The following is a 19,216-nucleotide window of genomic DNA, read 5'->3' as shown; positions in this document are numbered from 1 at the left end:
AAAACCTTGTTCTGGATACATATATTGGCAACTTTTGACCAACTTCTTCACCTTCTCTACCAGGTAATACTAGAATACTAACAGCAGAGCTCAAGTAACACAGCTTACCAGAAAAGAGTCAACTCCCAACTGATTTTTTATTTTAAACTATAGCGCGCCTCACAAAGGGCAGCGACGCCAGCGCGCCTCACAAAGGGCAGCGACGCCAGCGCGCCTCACAAAGGGCAGCGACGCCAGCGCGCCTCACAAAGGGCAGCGACGCCAGCGCGCCTCACAAAGGGCAGCGACGCCAGCGCGCCTCACAAAGGGCAGCGACGCCAGCGCGCCTCACAAAGGGCAGCGACGCCAGCGCGCCTCACAAAGGGCAGCGACGCCAGCGCGCCTCACAAAGGGCAGCGACGCCAGCGCGCCTCACAAAGGGCAGCGACGCCAGCGCGCCTCACAAAGAGCAGCGATGCCAGGGTGCTGCAGAATCACTGTCTCTCTGGCAACATGCCAGCAGGGAAGCAGTGTGCTCTCAACCTACGCGGCTCTGCATACGCAGGCTTCTCCTGGGCAAAGAAGGGGAGCCCGCACCATTCTGTGCCGGCTGCTTAGTGCAGCGATGCTGCCTGTCCAGCTGTGCGGCCACTCGGTCCACCACACAGACAATCTTTAGCGTTTTTTAGTATTATTTTCAATGTGATGTTCAAAGGATTTCATGAATGTCAGATATTACAATGGATCTCCATTAAAAACTGTAATTTCATTCTTAGGTAAACCACATGAACCTTGTTGCTGCACTAGCATAGCAGAAATTTCATTTTGCTTTGCTATGAGTGATGTTATATTGTCTTGCCCACCATGGTTTACGACTGGTTGACTTGCTGTGAATGGAGAAAACAGATCTTGAACTGGTCCCATAGGTGTAGGACCTTGAGTTGTAAGTGATGGCATTGGTGGAGATCCTTGACTTGTCGCTGGTTCTCCAGCAACATGAAGAGACATCAATGGTTGAGTATGATCAACTCGCATGGTTTAACTTTTTTGAAATACTCTCCTTTCAAGAAGATTCATATATTGTGCACTCTGAAGAGATTAAATGTCACTAGCTCTTTCCATAAGATTGGTCATGGTCATTTGAGCACTAGCAGCGACACCCATGGCTCCTTGCTCGAGTATACTTGTTTCCTGTGGCTGCAGTATCCATTGATCTGCTGGTATGTTAGGTGCTTACCCTTTGGGTATTTCACTTTGAGTGATAAATCTTCAGAAGCCGGAGCTAATGCTTTGAATTTGGCCATCTTCATAGCACGTTGTTCCACAAACTCTTTTCTCTATTCAATAATCTACTTTGTTCTTCTTCCTGAATCTTCATTTCAGCTTCCTTTTCTTTGACCTCTGTTGTTGTACACTGATAGTAGCCAAGTCTGCTTGGGCCTTAGCATGCATAGCAGATATGCTTGAAGCATGCGAAGCTGTACTTGCTCTAGATGCCTTTGAAGATTTTGATGATCTTTCTGCGCTCGTAACCTTGGAAATGCTATCATCAGGATTCACTTCTGAACTTTCAGGCATTGCTGATTGAGTCTCTATCTTCTGCATTTCACTCAGTTCAGCACCAGTGGGACTTTGCAACATACATTCATCTGTTCCAGTTCCACTAACCTTTAAGTCAGCTAATGAGGTCTGCAGTGCCTTATCGGTGTCTTCTTCTTGCTTGGTAGTTGAAGTTGCTTCTTCAATGGTGGCTGGCTTCAACCTCCTGCCAAGCATTTTTGGCCCACCTTGCTGGCTCAACTCACAACCAAACAGTTCTTTGAGAGGAGCTGTTTGCTCGAGGTCTTTAGTCTGATGGAACTACTTCTTATCCATCTTAGGTTCTTCACACTGCAACCTGACTTCTCGGAACTGTAAACAAATGTGTATCTCACTTGGTCCCTTTAAAAGAATTTCTCTGGATTGTCTTTGTGTGGTTCTGTACACAAGCTTTGTTATCCTATGTTTACAACTTTTAAGAACATATTCTTCTGGGCTTCCTGCCAGATCCTGCAAATCAGACCTGTGTCTTATCTTTCCAAAGTCACAGGTGTCTTCCAACTTTAGCTCAATTTTAAACTACGCAATTCACAGACATGTTCTTTTTTTACTGGTTTGGAATATCCTATTGTTATAGTGAGAACGTCTCTTTGTTTTTAATAAGTTGCGTTTCTTCAGACAAATTTTACAAACTTATCTTCCAGACAAAGTTCACCATTAGAATTTTTGTTCAATCAAAATATAGACAACACTTCCAGGTTCTAATATTTCCTAATTTCAAAATGTGTCCTCTTCAAGGAAACTTGGGGACGATATTCCATATTACTATTTTATTAATCCAATAAACCAAACTTTGCAGTTGCTTTAATTCGTTGACAAAATGGATAAACATTTTGCATCAAGATTTTCATAACAATGAATAAACAAAGCATATACTGTATTTAAAGATCTAACGATATTCAACTTTAAAGAGATTATATAAGAAGAAATAAGGAAAAAATAAGATGAATTCAAAAGAAAATTATCTCGACCCCACATTCCTTCATCGCTCATCAAAGAATGAGATTCAAATTCTTAGTCTGCGCAGGTTTCGTCATGATCACTATGGTAACACTACACACAATAGTCTTTCTTAAAGAGACAAGCACAAAATAAAATAAGAATCAAAAACACAAGGTTTTAACCTTTACACCGAGGAGAGAGAGAGACACAGACACACACACACATAGACACACACACACAGACACACACACACAGACACACACACAGACACACACACACAGACACACACACACAGACACACACAGACACACAGACACACACAGACACACACAGACACACACAGACACACACAGACACACACAGACACACACACACACACACACACACACACACACACACACACACACACACACACACACACACACACAGTTGGACATCCAGAACTGCGAGATCATCAATTCAGTGAAAGATGCACTTCAGTCTGCCCAAAACCTATTGACCTTTCAAAATGTGGAGATCTCAGTGCCTCAATGCTGCCGAATGACACATTCCAGGCTGCGGGGGTATGTGCTGAGGGATATACTGAGCATTGCACAGCCAATGTGAGGGTGCTATGGGGAAGAATTACTGGACATTGCGGGGTTGTGACTGAGGGGAAGCTCCCCAAACAACAGAAGAGGCCACAGTGTTGGGAATAGTGTAAATATAAATTAATGTGGCAATGTACAGTATTGGAAATGCAGGGATACAAAACTAAGGGTGGGAAGAGACTTTGAATAGTTTTGTTTTAGTAAATAATTTATTGTGAATAAAGTCTCCTTTTGCTTCAAAAAAAACAATATGCTGGATTACTCAACAACCTGTTCCACACAAAACACCACTGCTATCCATTTGTAGCAGTATCACAGGGAGAGGAATAATCCCTATCCTCTGAGGCAGATGAAATAGTAAAACTGGGAGTTGGTCTCTGTTACTGGCAACTTGCTCTATTTCAGTCTAAAGGAAAGAACTTTGATTCATAACCAGTTTAAAATTTGTTTTGTTTTGGTATTTTCACATTTGAATTGTTCAAGAGGCAGACCAGCATTTAAAAATGGAGGAACAAGGAATGTAATGAGCTGATTCAACAGTTAGTTATACAGAAAATAGTTATACAGTTATACAGAATATAGTTCACTATGAGGTGGTTTATACAATTATATTCTACTTGGAGACAAGAGGTAGATAAAGGGTTGTTATCTGAAATGGCACTCTGTTCTCGTAGACCCACACAGGGCTGCAGCATGAGAGCAGGTCTTTTGGCACAACTGGTCTGCCCCACTTTCACACTGATCCAGGTGTTGATTGTGGGGCAACCCTCATAGCTTTGTGCTGTGGTTACTGTTCAGCATTGCTGAATGTGCAGTTAAGAACACAGCTTCCTCTGCAGAACAAGGACCAAAGGAACTCACCAAAGAGCCAACCTCTGCTCAATCTCCTTCAGAAATCCCCGATGAAATTCGTAAATCGGGTCAATGTTAGAAAACAGCAGACTCATTAATCCCTCCGGCATCGCATTCTCTTTGATAACTGCACTCCGAAACCACTGAGAAAGAGAGAGAACAAAGATTAGTACCAAGGCAGTGCCATTCATGGAGAAGACACATTCCAAAGTTAACAATAGGACCAGCATGGATTTGTACATGACAAATCATTTCTCACGCACTTGATTGCATTTTTTTTTAAAAGAGATGACAAAGAGGAAAGTCAAGGGCACGGCAGATGATGTTCACTCTGCAATCCAACAGAGAAATCCTAAAATCGGATGTGCCGGTATTACAGTTGAGTAAAGGTCATGACAGAGGCATAAGAAAGAAGCTGGCCAAAGTTGATTGGAAGGGGAGCCCAACAGGAAAGACACTTGATCTGCAATGGCAGGAATTTCTGGGGGAAGAAATGAGTGTACTGTGACAGAGTATATAGATATGTTTTTGGGAGATAAATTGGGAAAGGTTTGTTAAAGTAGGTTACATAGAAACACTTTAAAACAGATCTTATTTGAAAAACTGAAGCTCTGCTAATGCAAGACACATCAGCCCACACCCTTTGCAAGAGCTTTAGAGTGCCCAAGAGACTTCACTAATTGATTGTTGTTTACAAAAAGGCAACAGATGAAAGATCTTGTCAGAGCTGCAGATTGTCTGGTGCTGTTCTAAGAGGGTCATGTGGTTTGGCAAGCAGAGAGAAATCAGTTCTACAGTGTTACAGCCAGCAACAGCAGCTGGGACTGGAAGACGGATTTGAGTTCTTAGTTTAGCCTGATCAAAGCCCTTGTGGTTTATGCAAGAGGAGAGGACTGGTTGCCTAATGTTTCACTTGAAATAAGAGAAACAAGAAAAAACTCTGTGGTGACCTGAAAGAAAGAGGTTAACATCTGGAGAACCCTGAAGGGGCTAGTTTTGTCAGCAAGACACTGGAGTGACTGATTAAAAAGAAATCAGTTGTGGATGTCCTGGAACAACAAAAATCTCTCTGAAAACCGAAAAGAACCTTCCTGAGCAGTAACCATTTACCTTTCAAGCACCAAAGCCTGGTGAACTTTATAAATGTTACATTCTTTGCACAGTATAAGAATTGCCTGCAACCAGTAAACATGGAGGAATGAGAAGTGAGATTGGACTGTTCTAAACTTACACACACATTACATACATGTGCACTTAGAATTAGAAGGGGTTTAAGTTAGATTAGTTAAGTCAATAGAGATAAGTTAAAGTGTGATTCTATTTTAATGTTTAAAGATAATTAAAAGCAATTTTTGTTTAAGTAACCATTTGTCTTGGTGAATATCAATTGCTGCTGGGTTTTGGGGTCCTCTGGGCTCGTAACAGTTCAAAGTAGAATTAATTGGCAGAGATAGCTGGGGATGCCGTCATTGGGTAGAATTAAAGTGGAGGCTGATATGTTCTTGATTAGTGAAGACATCTCTGGTCACTGGGAGAAGGCAGGTGAACATGGGGTTGAAAAGAAAAACGCATCAGGCATAATTTGAATGCCAGAGCAATCCCAATTAGCTGAATGGCCTAATTCTGCTCCATTCTTATTTTTTCTTTGGCTTGGCTTCGCGGACGAAGATTTATGGAGGGGGTAAATGTCCACGTCAGCTGCAGGCTCGTTTGTGGCTGACAAGTCCGATGCGGGACAGGCAGACACGGTTGCAGGGGAAAATTGGTTGGTTGGGGTTGGGTGTTGGGTTTTTCCTCCTTTGCCTTTTGTCAGTGAGGTGGGCTCTGCGGTCTTATGGATTTGCGTTATTTATAAGGATTTTTAGTAAAGTGTTTGATAAGGTACCAAACTGGTAGGTTGGTCTGGAAGGTTAGTGCTCTTATATACATAAATAATTTGAACAAGGATTTCTGAAACAAGCTGAATAAGTTTGCTGATGACACTAAAATAATGTGCTTCAGTGTTCAGTTATAAAAGGTCTTGCATGAAACAGGCAGTATAGCCTTCCTGCCCTAAATATCATCACCAATATATCAAAGGTCACCCCTATAAAATAATGGCATTGATATACCTGCTAAGCCTTGGGGGCTGGGTGGGTTGATTCTTACTTGCTACCATGGCTATTTGGGAGGTCAAAATGAGAGAAGACCCAGCCCAGGTGCGGATGGAAGAACAACTGCAATGAAAGGACAGGTGATCAACCATGTAGAGGGCAGACCCATAAAGAGAGCATCAAGGTGCAAGTGGAATACCATCCTGAAGAACTTCACAAATTAATGAGAGAGGCCACAGAAATTCCTCACCACTGTGATGACTTCTAAGTCCTTAAGATAGGTCCTCTCTGTGGTCAGGATTTCCTTTGCAATGAAGAATGCCTTATCAGTGGGATAACGCTGTAAAAGACAAAACAAAATCAGATGTTAAGTGGTGGGCATTGGTTTCAGATATAGAGAGGATCAGAGGAAGGATTTCTTTTTAAATTAAATTTAAATTTAGACATACAGCACAGTAAGAAGTCATTTCAGCCCATGAGTCCGTGCTGCCCAATTTACACCCTATTAACCTACAAACCCTGTATGTTTCGAATGGTGGGAGGAAACCAGAGCTCCTGGGGAAAACCCACACAGACACGGGAAGAATGTAAAAACCCCCTACTGACAGTGGAATTTGAACCCTAGTCCCTAAGACTGATGCTGTAAAGGCACTGCTACGTCAACCATGCTGCCCAGTTGAAAACCAAGGTAGGTGGTGGAAACAGACTCTCACAACAAGCACTTGAACATTCCTTATCACACCAAGTATAATATCACAAATAAAACTTGGAAATATGAATTGCTGTGAAATCATCAAATCAATCTGGCTGTACCAAAGCTAGCCTGGGATATCATAGTGACTGGTCAAATCAGGTGGTGGAATGAGTACTGTATCAACCAGCTTTCCCCATAGGAGGCAAGGGAGAGAGCAGGAAACTTCCTGCCCCTTAAAGAGGCCGAGTGAGGTAGGTAACCAACCACCCCATGTGTCTTTGGAATGTGGGAGGAAACCAGAGCCCCTAGAGAAAACCCTCATCACTGGAAGAACATATAAATTCCTTACAGACAGCAGCGGATTTAAGCCCGGGTCATTGGTGCTAAAAAATGCTGTACTAACCATGTTCTGTAAAAGTCCATGGTTTCTGAATCAATCCCTGGATTTACTGGTTCACACAGGGCAGTAATCAGTGTGTTACAAGTGGCATCTTTCTTTCCCCCTAATTGGGAGGAGGAACCAAGCAGGCAGCTGATTCTTTACATAGCTATATAAAACAATAAAAGCATTAGCTCGGCTACAGCCAGAGTACTGTCTGAAGATCTGGTCACTACACTGTAGGAAGGGCCTGACTCCACTGGAAAGAAGACATGGAGAAAATTTGCCTGCACATTGCAATATTGGACAGACTCAGCTGGCCATACAGCACCCATAGTAAATTTTCCAGCACATTTGTGTATTGCACTCGGCCCCAGCATCCACAGACTAGCTTTTTTAACTTCACCAGCTGATGACAGATGGAATGTTTCAGCAGTAGGGACTGACTGGATTAGGTACGTAGGTTTGTTTTCCTCAGAAGAAAGCTGTCTGACATTAGTAGCAGGGAAATTATTGGCAAAAATCAGGGTTTAATCAAAGAGACAATAAATTTTCTGGGAAGAAAATGAGAAAATGTGCATGAATAATTTGAATCGATTTTTCAAAACATTAGTTCACTGATTCAGCAGCGTGATGGATGTAGTCTCTGTAGACTTCAGTAAGGCCTTTGACAAGTTAAATCCGAGATTGGCTTCATTGCAGGAGGCAGATGATGATGGTAGAAGGTTGTTTTCCAGACTGGAAGCCTGTGACCAGTGCTGTAGCATAGGACATTCACTGCTTGTTATACATCTGGCTGTAATGTTAGAAGCACAATTAAGTTTGCAGATGACAAGGAGAACAGCCTTTTTCTGGATGATATTTGTCAGTTAATAGAATGGTCAGAGCAATGGCAGACGGAATTTAATGTTGATTAGTGAGAAGTGATGAACTTTGGAAGAACTCGCAAAGGTAAGACCTATGAATAGTTCAGTCCCAGAAAATATAGAAAACCTTCAAAATTTTGGTGGTGCTGGACAAGGAGGTTTTCCAGACTATTGGAAAGTGTACTGAATACACTTAATTCCATTTTCCCTTCATGTGTTAGTTCTTTTTTTGAATTGCAGTTTGCTTACATTTCTTTATTTGCTTACATTTGTATGTTGATTCCTTTTTTTTGCTCTGCCAATGTGGTAATTCTGCCTCACCTCCAGGATTTCAGCTTTGTCTGGAGGTCAAGAACTTCAAATTCCTGGATGTCAACATCTCCGAGGATCTGTCCTGGATGCAATCACAAAGGCTCACCATAGCCTATATTTTGTGAGGTGTTCAAGGAGATTCGGTATGTCACCAAGGACTCTTGAAAACTTCTACAGGTGTACCGTGGAGAGCATTCTGGCTGGTTGCGACTCTATCTAGTATGGAGACGCCAACTCTCTGGACAAGAAAAAATTCGAGGGTTGTTAACATGGCCTGTGACATCACAGGCACCAGACTTCACTCCATCGAGGAGATCCACATGAAGCAGACTTTAAAATATCAGCCTCTATCCTCAAGGACCCCCACCTCCCAGGCCATGCCCTCTTCACTCTGCTCTTTTCTTCTTTGGCTTGGCTTCACGGACGAAGATTTATGGAAGGGTATGTCCAAGTCTGCTGCAGGCTCGTTGGTGACTGACAAGTCCGATGCGGAACAGGCAGGCACGGTTGCAGCGGTTGCAAGGGAAAATTGGTTGGTTGGGGTTGGGTGTTGGGTTTTTCCTCCTTTGTCTTTTGTCAGTGAGGTGGGCTCTGCGCTCTTCTTCGAAGGAGGTTGCAGCCCGCCGAACTGTGAGGCGCCAAGATGCACGGTTGGAGGCCATATCAGCCCACTGGCAGTGGTCAATGTGGCAGGCACCAAGAGATTTCTTTAAGCAGTCCTTGTACCTCTTCTTTGATGCACCTCTGTCTCGGTGGCCAGTGGAGAGCTCGCCATAGAACACTATCTTGGGAAGGCGATGGTCCTCCATTCTGGAGACGTGACCCACCCAGCGCAGTTGGGTCTTCAGCAGCTACCATCACTCTGCTACCATCGGGAAAAAGGTACAGGAGCCTGAAAACGAGCCCTCAGCGGCACAAGGACAGCTTCTTCCCTGCTGTCAACTATTTCCTGAATTCTTTGGCTTGGCTTCACGGACGAAGATTTATGGAGGGGGTAAAAGTCCATGTCAGCTGCAGGCTCGATTGTGGCTGACAAGTCCGATGCGGGACAGGCAGACACGGTTGCAGCGGTTGCAGGGGAAAATTGGTTGGTTGGGGTTGGGAGTTGGGTTTTTCCTCCTTTGTCTTTTGTCAGTGAGGCGGGCTCTGCGGTCTTCTTCAAAGGAGGTTGCTGCCTGCCGAACTGTGAGGCGCCAAGATGCACGGTTTGAGGCGATATCAGTCCACTGGCGGTGGTCAATGAACAAAGACACTGCCTTTTAATGCACTATGTTTTATTTATTTTTGTAAGGTGTTTTATGTAAATGTTTGCATTGTGACGCTGCAGCAAAACAATGAATTTCAGGGCTTGTTCATGACAATAAATTCTGATTCTGTAAAAGAATCTCAAGGTCGTATGCAATGTCATGTATGCATTCTGACAATAAATCTTGAATCAGTAGTATGCTAAATTTTCTATAAACTCAGTCATGCATATTTCTCACTTTCTGCAGTCAAACAGGTACCTTGTAAATAAACACACACAAAACAACTAAGAACTACAATGACATACTTAATTGAATTTCATAAACACAAAAGGTAGATAGATAATAAATATTCAGTTACCCTAATGCATAAAAAGTGACTTTGCAACCTCCCTGTTACATTAATCAGGACTGCACCGACACCACAAAATGTCTACTTGTACTATTGTTACATTAGCTGTTTTTTCTTGCAATATGATAACTGAATATTTATTAACTATCCATCTATTGTAGGTATTTGCTTTAAAGAATACTATTGAAGTTTTTTTTAAACCTTTGCAAAGTACTTGCTCCAGCTGTAGAAAGTAAGAATTTTGCTGTGTATGTAGTTTGCCCAACAGCAATAAACTCATTTCTGTGACTCTTACTCCGAAATCACTGATTTAATAGATGAAATATCTTGTCTCATTATTTTGTCTTCCCATTTCTCAGCTCAGTAGATCTACCTCAGACCTGGTACCTTTGATGCTCAAATCTGAACAACCTACTTCTGAAAAACTCTTTGCGATAGACACACATCTTTGCTCTGCAAACCGAAAATTATACAAGGCATCACAAGTGCCTTCCTTCCCAATAATAAGCATGCAAAACATTCCCCAGCCTCACCTTTCGATGATCTTCTTCTTCATCGTCTGCCTTTGTGCTCCCGATATCACTGAGAATTGGGCTCTGCAAAGGAGACAGAGTCTGAGGTGACAAATTCAGATTGGACATCTGGGGTCCAGGAACCAACACATTGAGAGCACTCCTTGGAGCAAGAGGGGAGAGTTGAAGACTGTCAACCAAATCACCTGAAACAGGTTGGAAATACAAAATAAGACATCTTGGAAACACAAATCAATATGCATGGGCTGCTAACCTATAGAATGAATAGTCATACACATTGCAAAGAATGTGGATGCTCTCTCAGATTAAGATCTAGATTGCACATACAATTTCAAGATCACATTCTGAACAATTAAGGATCTGCAGCAACAAATACTGCATTTTAGGAATTATCTGTTACCACATCTGTTAATTATTCCACAACGCACCAAGTATTTGAAATGAAAAGGCCACTCACCCCACTGAAACTCACCTTGTATAATATTTACTCTCCCTTTCAGATTCCAAGCAGTTCCAAAGTTTTGGTTCAACATTGCCCTCTGGTAGATTGATTACAGCACAGATACAGCCATAGAATAGTACAACACAGTACAGGCCATTTGAGACCCGATGTTGAGCCAACCCATACATTTCTTCTGAAAAAGTATTAAACCCTCCCGACCACATAACCCTCTACTTTTCTTTCATCTAAGAGTCATTTAAATGCCCCCAGTGTTTTAGCCTCCACCACTGGCATTCAGGCACCCACAACTCTGTAAAAAAAATTTAAAAAAATTATCCCGGATGTCTCCCCTAAACTTCCCTCCCTCCACTTTGTACATATGTCATCTGGTGTTCGCTGATCCTGCCCTTGGAAACAGGCACTGGGTCCACCCTATCAATGCCTCTCATAATCTTGTAGACTTCTATCAAGTCTCCTTTCATCCTTCTGTGCTCCAAAGAGAAAAGTCCTTAGTCATTGTATCACAGAGATACAACACAGAACAGGTCCTTCAGCCCACTAAGTCCTTGCCGGCCAATAATTTGTCATTTGCACTAATCTTTCATTAATCCCTTTTTCTAAATCCCCACCATTCTCAGCTGATCCTGCTCGATTCTCCCCTCACCTCCACAGGGACATGGAGTCATACAGCATGGAAACAGGCCCTTCAGCTTATCGCACCCATGCCAACCAAAATGTACCACCCACACGAGTCCCACCTGCCGATGTTTGGCCTGCATCTCTCTAAACTCAATTTGTCCATGGATCCAGGCAATGTTTTCTTAAACCTACCTGCACCACCACCTCCAGCAGTTCATTCCACACACCCACCACCCTAGGTAAAATGCTACACCTCAGATTCTTGTTAAATCATGTGCTCTGGATACAGACAAAAGACTGTTCACCCTATCTATTCTCATGATTTTGTACATGTCTACAAAATCCTCTTATGGGCCAATGAATAAACCACCATCCTGCTTACCCTCTCCCTATAGCTCAGGCCTAGAGTTCTGGCAACATCTTGCAGGCTGCAGCCTATGGCGACTGTGGTCAAGGGACTCGCACAAAAAGGCTGCTGGAGACTGGCTCAAGGGGTATCAGGTATTGGAACATGGACGCAAGAGAGTGCCGAGGGCTTTCTGATCGTTTCAGAGGTTTGAATCTGGAGCTCGAGTCGCTGATGGCTTGGACTAAAGTCTGTGCGGCTGTGTGGGAGCGAATCCATGGACATTCAGGGGGGGGAGGGGGGGGGGGAAAGAGAAAAAACTCTCCTTTCCTTCTTTCTCTGACTGTAAGGGTTGCCAGGAAATTTCTCCTGATGGGGAATCTTTGTCTGCCTTACTGTAAAGGAAATTTCATGTAATGTTACAACAAAAGAATCTGGAATCTTGAAAATCTTCTCTGCACCCTGTCCAGCTTTACAGCTTTTCTGCAGCACGGTGACCAAAACTGAAGACAATATTCCAAATACCAGGGGTAACTTACAATGACCAATTAACCCAACAACGTGCATGTTTATTGTGTGCAATTCTGGTCACCCCATTACAGGAAAAATGTGGAGGTTTTGGAAGGGATACAGACAAGGCTTACCAGGTTGCCATCTGGATAAGAAGATACACAAGCTAGGAGGTTGGACAAACTTGTGCTGTTTTCTCTCGAGCATCGGAGGCCGAGAGATGTCCTTTTAGAAGTTTATAAAGTTATGAGAAGCATCAAGTACGTGGACGGTCACAATCTTTATTCTCAGACAAAAATGTCAAACGTTAGAAGACATGCATTCAAAGTGGAGAGGGGATGTTTTTCCTGAAACACCCAGAGTGGTAGGTACCTGGAACAGGCTGCCAGGAGTAGTGGTGGAAGTAGATAAAATATTGTTTAAGAATGTTCTAAATGGACAAATGAACATGCAGGGAACAGAAATGTCACCAAATTTTCAATTGAATCAAGCATGAACTTTTATGATTTTATATTCTATTCCCACATGACTAAGTGTTATTTAAACAATGGACTCCTTTCTCAACATCAATACCACTCCAATTCTACCGTCTTTGCAGCCTTTGGATGGGTCTATGGACAGGATGGGTTTAGAGAGATGCGGGCCAAATATCAGCAGGTGGGACTCAAGTGGGTGGGATATTTTGGTTGGCATGGGTACGATAAGCTGCATGATGCCCTGATTTCTTGCCACAAGTACCAATAATTATTGTTAACCACCTTTGTGGAGTTAGAGTGATGACAGTAACATATAACACGCACAGACATATGCCCATATACACACACTCAGTAGCAATTAGGACAGGAACTCCAGATTATATATCCACCAACATCACTTCCACCATCACCCTCTTTTATCTTATCTATGACATTCTTGGCACAACCTATACTCACTGGAATTTCATTTCTATTGATCCCATGTGGCTATTCCTAATTTTTGTTACTGCAGAACTTGGCACATTCATAAGCCAGCCATGTATCCTGGTTTTCACACAAGGAACACTCCAACAGCACCTTGTCTTGTTCCCTCTCTTCGATGCTCCAGGTACATCTTTAACTGTGCCAAGTCGGACTCTCTTTTGTGCTCATAATCCCCACATCAGTCCTCTATCTGCAGACACCCAGCATTAACACAGCACAACTACTTCCCAGTTCACATTCCAACATACCTATTACCTTGTCCCATGTCTCATCCAAGACCTCAAACCCCATTGCTACACACCACCTCAAAAGAACCTCCCCCACCTCAGAAAACCTCTCCGGGAGACGTCATCGAGGCAACCATGAAGAAGGCATGCCAACCAACACCTGTCTTGCTCAGGGAATTTGGCAAGTCATCGCACTCTATCAAACTCCTGCATCTGCACTGTTAAAAGTATACTGACTGTTTGAATCACGGCCTGGATTGGGAATGCAATTGCCCAGGAGCACAAAAGGCTGAGAACATTACAAACTCCGATCTTCCGTTCACTGATCGGTTTAACATTGTGGAGAGTAATTCAATGGAACCAACAGATTCCTGTCAGGATGAAGCACAACGCATACAGTTCTTCTCCATGCATTGCAGGGGTACACTCGGATTTCCAATAGCACAATAATTAGATGGCACAGTTAGCATAATGTTATTCCAGCAACCCAGATTCAAATCCACCACTGTCTGCAAGGAGTTCTTACATTCTCCACATAGACTTCTCCAGGCGCTCCGGTTTCCTCCCATGTTCCAAAGATGCACGGGGTTAGAAGGTAAATTGGTCACATGGGCATATTTGGGTGGGCCAGAAGGACCTGCTACCATGCCTTAGCTCTAAAAACAAGACTATCAAAAGCGACAGCAATGTTATTGATAGGGTGATAATATCAACAGAAGATGGCAGCAGCATTATGCGGAACCAGGAAAGAAAGAAAATATTTACTTTAAATTGCAAAGAAGATGAAAAAAATGGGAGAGAGAGCAAGAGAATAGTTCTGATATAGGAACCCTGGACTTGCTCTGGAAATGAGCCATAGGCCAAGTTAGACAGTTGATAGGTTAATAAGGGAATTTAGAGAGCAAACCCAACAAAGGGACACTTTATACAAAATGCACAGCTGCAGGAAATACAGGTCAAGTGGTGCGAATGGAGTGAGAAAAACTGTCCATGTCACAGATAGGTCTCCAGAAGAACCGTTCAGTTTTGATACAAACAGGAAAAGCAAGTCATGCAAAGCTCAGAAGGTCTGAAATTGCCAAGACAGAAGATGGGATGCTGTTTCCACAAGCTTATAAACTCAATGAGAGAAAAATACTGATACACTCAGCAGGTTGGGCAGCACCTGGGAAAAGAGAGCAGTTAATGCTGCAGGTCCGAGACCCTTCAGCGTTTACAGATAGTGACAAAGGCCCGAGGATCCAAAACATTATCTGCTTCTCGTTCTGATCCACTGAATGTCTTCAGTTTTCATTTCCGATTTCCCAGATCTAAAGGATTTTTTGTCCTCAAATGCTATGTTGAGCCTTGTGGTGGCAGAATGAGAGCAGCAAAGGGAATTAAAAGTGGCAGCAAATGGGAGCTCAGGGTTGTGTGTGCAGAATGAACATGGTGCTCTATGAAGCAATATCCCAACTTGCACTGGGTTCTCCAGTGAAAAGGGGACCACATTGTGTGTGCAGTATCCAGTATACTAGAGTAAGAGCATAAGACCTCATTATTTTAAGTTGCTGGACAATAGAAATAGATTAAAAGGTCCTTTGAACAATGCACACTCAACTATGAGACTGAACTGGGCTCTGAAGACTCAAGCACCTGCCAAATAATTGCAGATGCCTCTGATTTTAGTTTCTGAATCTTGATTTTACAGAAATACTTCCAAATTAATTTTTAAAAATCAAAATCTAACTCACTTAAGTGGGAAAAAATTGTCAAAGATGGAACTTTTTAAAATTCTGCTTGCCATTTCCCCTTGTGTTTTTTTTTTAATTTAAAATATCTTTCTTCCAATTTGGCAATTTTCTAACAGATACATAGTCTTACTTTATGGACAGATGTAGAGACACTTCAATCCTCAGAACAAGCTCCTGATCATCTCCCACTCTATTATTTAATACACAAGTCTAAATACAAATTGATTGTTTTACCCTTTGTCTGTGTCATCGGTTTTGGCAAAATGGAGATATATTTTAGAGCTCAAGAGATATATCCATTCCAATCTGCTAACTTAATTCAGGACTTCAACCCCTCTCTTTTGCTCTGAATGATATATATTTTGGTGCATTATTTTAAAACTTCAGTGACATACCATTTTAAGTTTCATTACCTGCATGCCTTAAAATGTTGCAGAGTCTCCTTATATCTGTCTACTGCTTTCAGTTCTGCCCTTCAAAAACAATCTGTACAGCAAAGGTTTATCTCAGAAACCAGGGTGTGATTTTAACGTTCTACCCCAACATCTTCACTTCATGTCAGTGCTGTAGCTATTATCTGTATGCTCCCAAATCTGCTACTGGGGCCAAAACTCTTTTTTTTTTAAAAAAGCAGGACTAGTCACACTCTTCTTAACAGAAACACAGAGAAAAGTACAAATATCCAAAAAAGTTGAATGAACCAGTTTTCAATTACTATTGACCTTAACCTGGAAAAATTACTAATTAAATGTGCACCAATAAGTGCTAACCAAAAGCATTGCCATTCTAAAAACACAACTCCGAGCAGATTTTCCTAAAGAATCAGGGGCAACGAAATCCATTCTTGCCCTGAAGCCTGGAGGTAAACCACGTGCAGTGATATCATAGATTCTCCATCTTATATTTAGTTGGGTGTGGCTCTGGGCATTTCCTTTCTTGATGTGAAAAATACATACAAGGATCAACCTCAGCAAATGCCAGTGTTGAAATAGGCTTTAAATATCCACACAGAAAGAGCAGGGCTCTGATCCCTCTCAACAATGCAGGAGGAGCTGAAAGGAAGAACATTTGGAGAGGAGGAAATAAACATTTCTGAAAAGATATGTAGAATGCATCAACTACAACAGGCTATAGAAAAGGTCAGTTTAAATAAAGAATGGAATAATATATACCAATAATATTATGCTCTCCAATCAACTTTTCAGAAATTTAACTGGCCCTTAGGTGCCATTTAGAATTCTATTATATTCAACAATTTAGAACATGTATCAAAGATTTTTTTTAAATCACAAGGGCTATTTCATTTTGAAATTACTGTACGCATTGGTATTTTCCAGCACTAAAGGTGGCACAGCCAGTAAAGCAGATGCCTCACAGCTCCAGTGACCCTCGTTCAATCCTGACCTCAGGTGTTGTTTGTATGGAGGTGGCACATTCAACCTGCGACCTTGAGTTTCCTCCTCCTCCTCTGATTTCCTTCCACATCCCAACACAGACTTTGACCATTAAATTATCTGGTGTGCAGATGAGTGACAGAATTTGAGGAAAGGCAGGGTGGGGGTAGTCGCTAGAAATGGACTAGATGCAAAAAAAAAAGGTCAGTTCAAGGTCAGCACAGACTCTGAGCTTCTTCCTTGACATCTCTCTCAATAACTGTGACAAAAAGCCAAATTAGAAAAAGTCTCACTGTCAGGAAGGAGTATTTGTACAGGAAGGGATACAAACAAAACATATGGACAAAACACCTAAACAAGCTTTAAGGGCCACTTATAGAGAATCATACCACTGCATCCTTTCTCTTAAAAGTTTCCATTAAAACAAATAAAATTTGAATAATTTTTAAAACTTTATACTATCCTCCTCCTGACTCACAAGAAATCAAAAAACCCCTCTAGTGAGCAATTTTAAACTTTTGTACAAACGGCATCTCCTACACAATATTGCCATTTTCACATTGACAAACGCGAAAACAGTATTACACAACGGTTTAAGAAATTGTCTGTTTTGCTACAGAGTACAAATCGATCAGATCCAGTGAAACCTCAAAAAGATAAAGAGCATTAAAGCAATATCCTGAATTGAAAAGATGGGGAGGTCTTGTTGTACACGTTTGAGTGGTTTTGGAACACGGACATGACTAATATGCTGAATCTTGCGCTGCACCCAGTGGTCCCATCTGATATTTCACATCCATCCAATGAAATTTATGTGACCCCAGTTAAATATCCCAGCAGTTGTGTACCAAGAAATCAGGAAAACAAAGCACTCAAAGTTTTTTTAAAGCAGGCCCTGGATTCACTGTACCAACTTTAACATGATCGTCTAATTAGCAAGTTACTGGCAAGAGTTGAACTTTTTAACCAAAGCATGAATGCAAGTCTTTACAGCAAGTTTGCCCAGTGGGAAAAAAAAACTAAAAACTTAGCAGTTTGCATCAGATTCCAGAAAAATTAGATTGTTAGCAAAGGAAAAACTGTTCAGAAAATATTCTTTAATTATGGAACATGTGGAAATGTGAAATGATAACAATGGCAATTTACGTTTCAGATGCAAATGAAATGCAGATGCAAGTGTGCAACGAAGGATGAATAAGCTTTTCCTCACACACCGTGTCAATGCAAAACTATATCTCAGAAAAAGTTAGCGTCACTAGTTCACTGGAGTACTGTGAACAAAAACCCTAGAGCTCCAAGCAGCAGCAGTTACAGGATGAAAAAATGCTGAGACTGAAATGGAACAACTTCCCTTAAAGTGGAAGGTTAATAGAATAAAAGGACAAAACAAACCTGCTCAATCCAGGAGTAAAAACAGTAAGAACTTTACTATAACTTATGAGATCTAAATATTGATAGCATAGTGATTCTCAAGATGGTATCGATTGAGGGCTTTCTTCAGCTAAAGTGAAAACTTGGGGATTTTTCTGTGCTGCCATACCACAAAAATCTTGATCTCATTTGTCAACCAAGGAGATCAAACAGCTGCTAAACTTATGTTCTTTCAGCTGAGATGAACCCCTAAAGGCTCTCAAATACATTCAGGATAATCCTGTTGAAAATCTGTGGAAAATCTACATCGTGCACGAAATCAATGTGATATAATCATTATTTTATGGTTTTGGTGTAGGTGAAATGTTTCTTGCTTGTGAAAATCCAAAAACAGAAGAAAAATTTTGTGGAGAATCACACGACGTGAAGATCAGTCAGCAATGTCCATGAAAAGCACTTGTATTTCCTCTTCTCTTTGCCTTCGCAAACAACATTGTGCTTTTAGTGACAGTTAAAGAAGGGAGAGATAAACAAAAACCATCTTCAAACCACTGCACAGCAGCCTCAGCCCATTCTTTGCCAGATTCAATCTGTGGCTCTCCATTTTGCAAATGATATCAGATAACCTGCCTCTGCAACACTAACTTAAACCTACTTAACTCCACAATTCCCTATTCGGCAACATCAGTGCTTTAAAACAATTTTTAAAAGTATTTACTGTGCAAGAATAGAGATTTCTATGGATTCCTAGGCCAAGATGATAGCAGGAAAGAGATTGTGGTTAAAAACAACTATAATGTACTTGTATGTGGCCTTCTATGATTTGGAGCCTCATGGAAAACTATTCCAAAACAAGCTGCCGAAAACTCACACACACACACACGCACACGCACACTCGCACACGCACACGCACACACACACGCACACACACACGCACACACACACGCACACACACACGCACACACACACTCACACACACACTCACACACACACTCACACACACACTCACACACACACTCACACACACACACTCACACACACACACTCACACACACACACTCACACACACACACTCACACACACACACTCACACACACACACTCACACACACACACTCACACACACACACTCACACACACACACTCACACACACACTCACA

General features: G+C 41.9%; 1 protein-coding gene across 11 annotated transcripts in view; it reads right to left on the bottom strand.

Annotated features, from left to right (window-relative positions):
- farp2 (FERM, RhoGEF and pleckstrin domain protein 2) overlaps positions 1-19,216 on the bottom strand; it is a 187,911-nt gene that overhangs the window by 47,198 nt on the left and 121,497 nt on the right. For 10 of the 11 annotated variants that reach the window (XR_011344030.1, XM_069896453.1, XM_069896458.1 and 7 more), the window contains 3 exons: positions 10,436-10,620; positions 6,306-6,395; positions 3,972-4,105 (listed from right to left, as the gene is read on the bottom strand). Coding sequence is in view for 10 of the 11 variants with exons in the window: in XM_069896453.1 (XP_069752554.1) it covers positions 3,972-4,105; positions 6,306-6,395; positions 10,436-10,620 (409 nt within the window). In the remaining variant the exon portion in view is untranslated. The remainder of the gene's footprint in view (positions 1-3,971; positions 4,106-6,305; positions 6,396-10,435; positions 10,621-19,216) is intronic. The other variant, XM_069896463.1, reaches the window with a different exon arrangement.

This window comes from Narcine bancroftii, chromosome 9, assembly GCF_036971445.1.
Source record: "Narcine bancroftii isolate sNarBan1 chromosome 9, sNarBan1.hap1, whole genome shotgun sequence".
Classification (NCBI taxonomy): domain Eukaryota; kingdom Metazoa; phylum Chordata; class Chondrichthyes; order Torpediniformes; family Narcinidae; genus Narcine; species Narcine bancroftii.
Note: the sequence above shows the minus strand (reverse complement) of the source record. Positions and strands in the feature narration are given on the sequence as shown.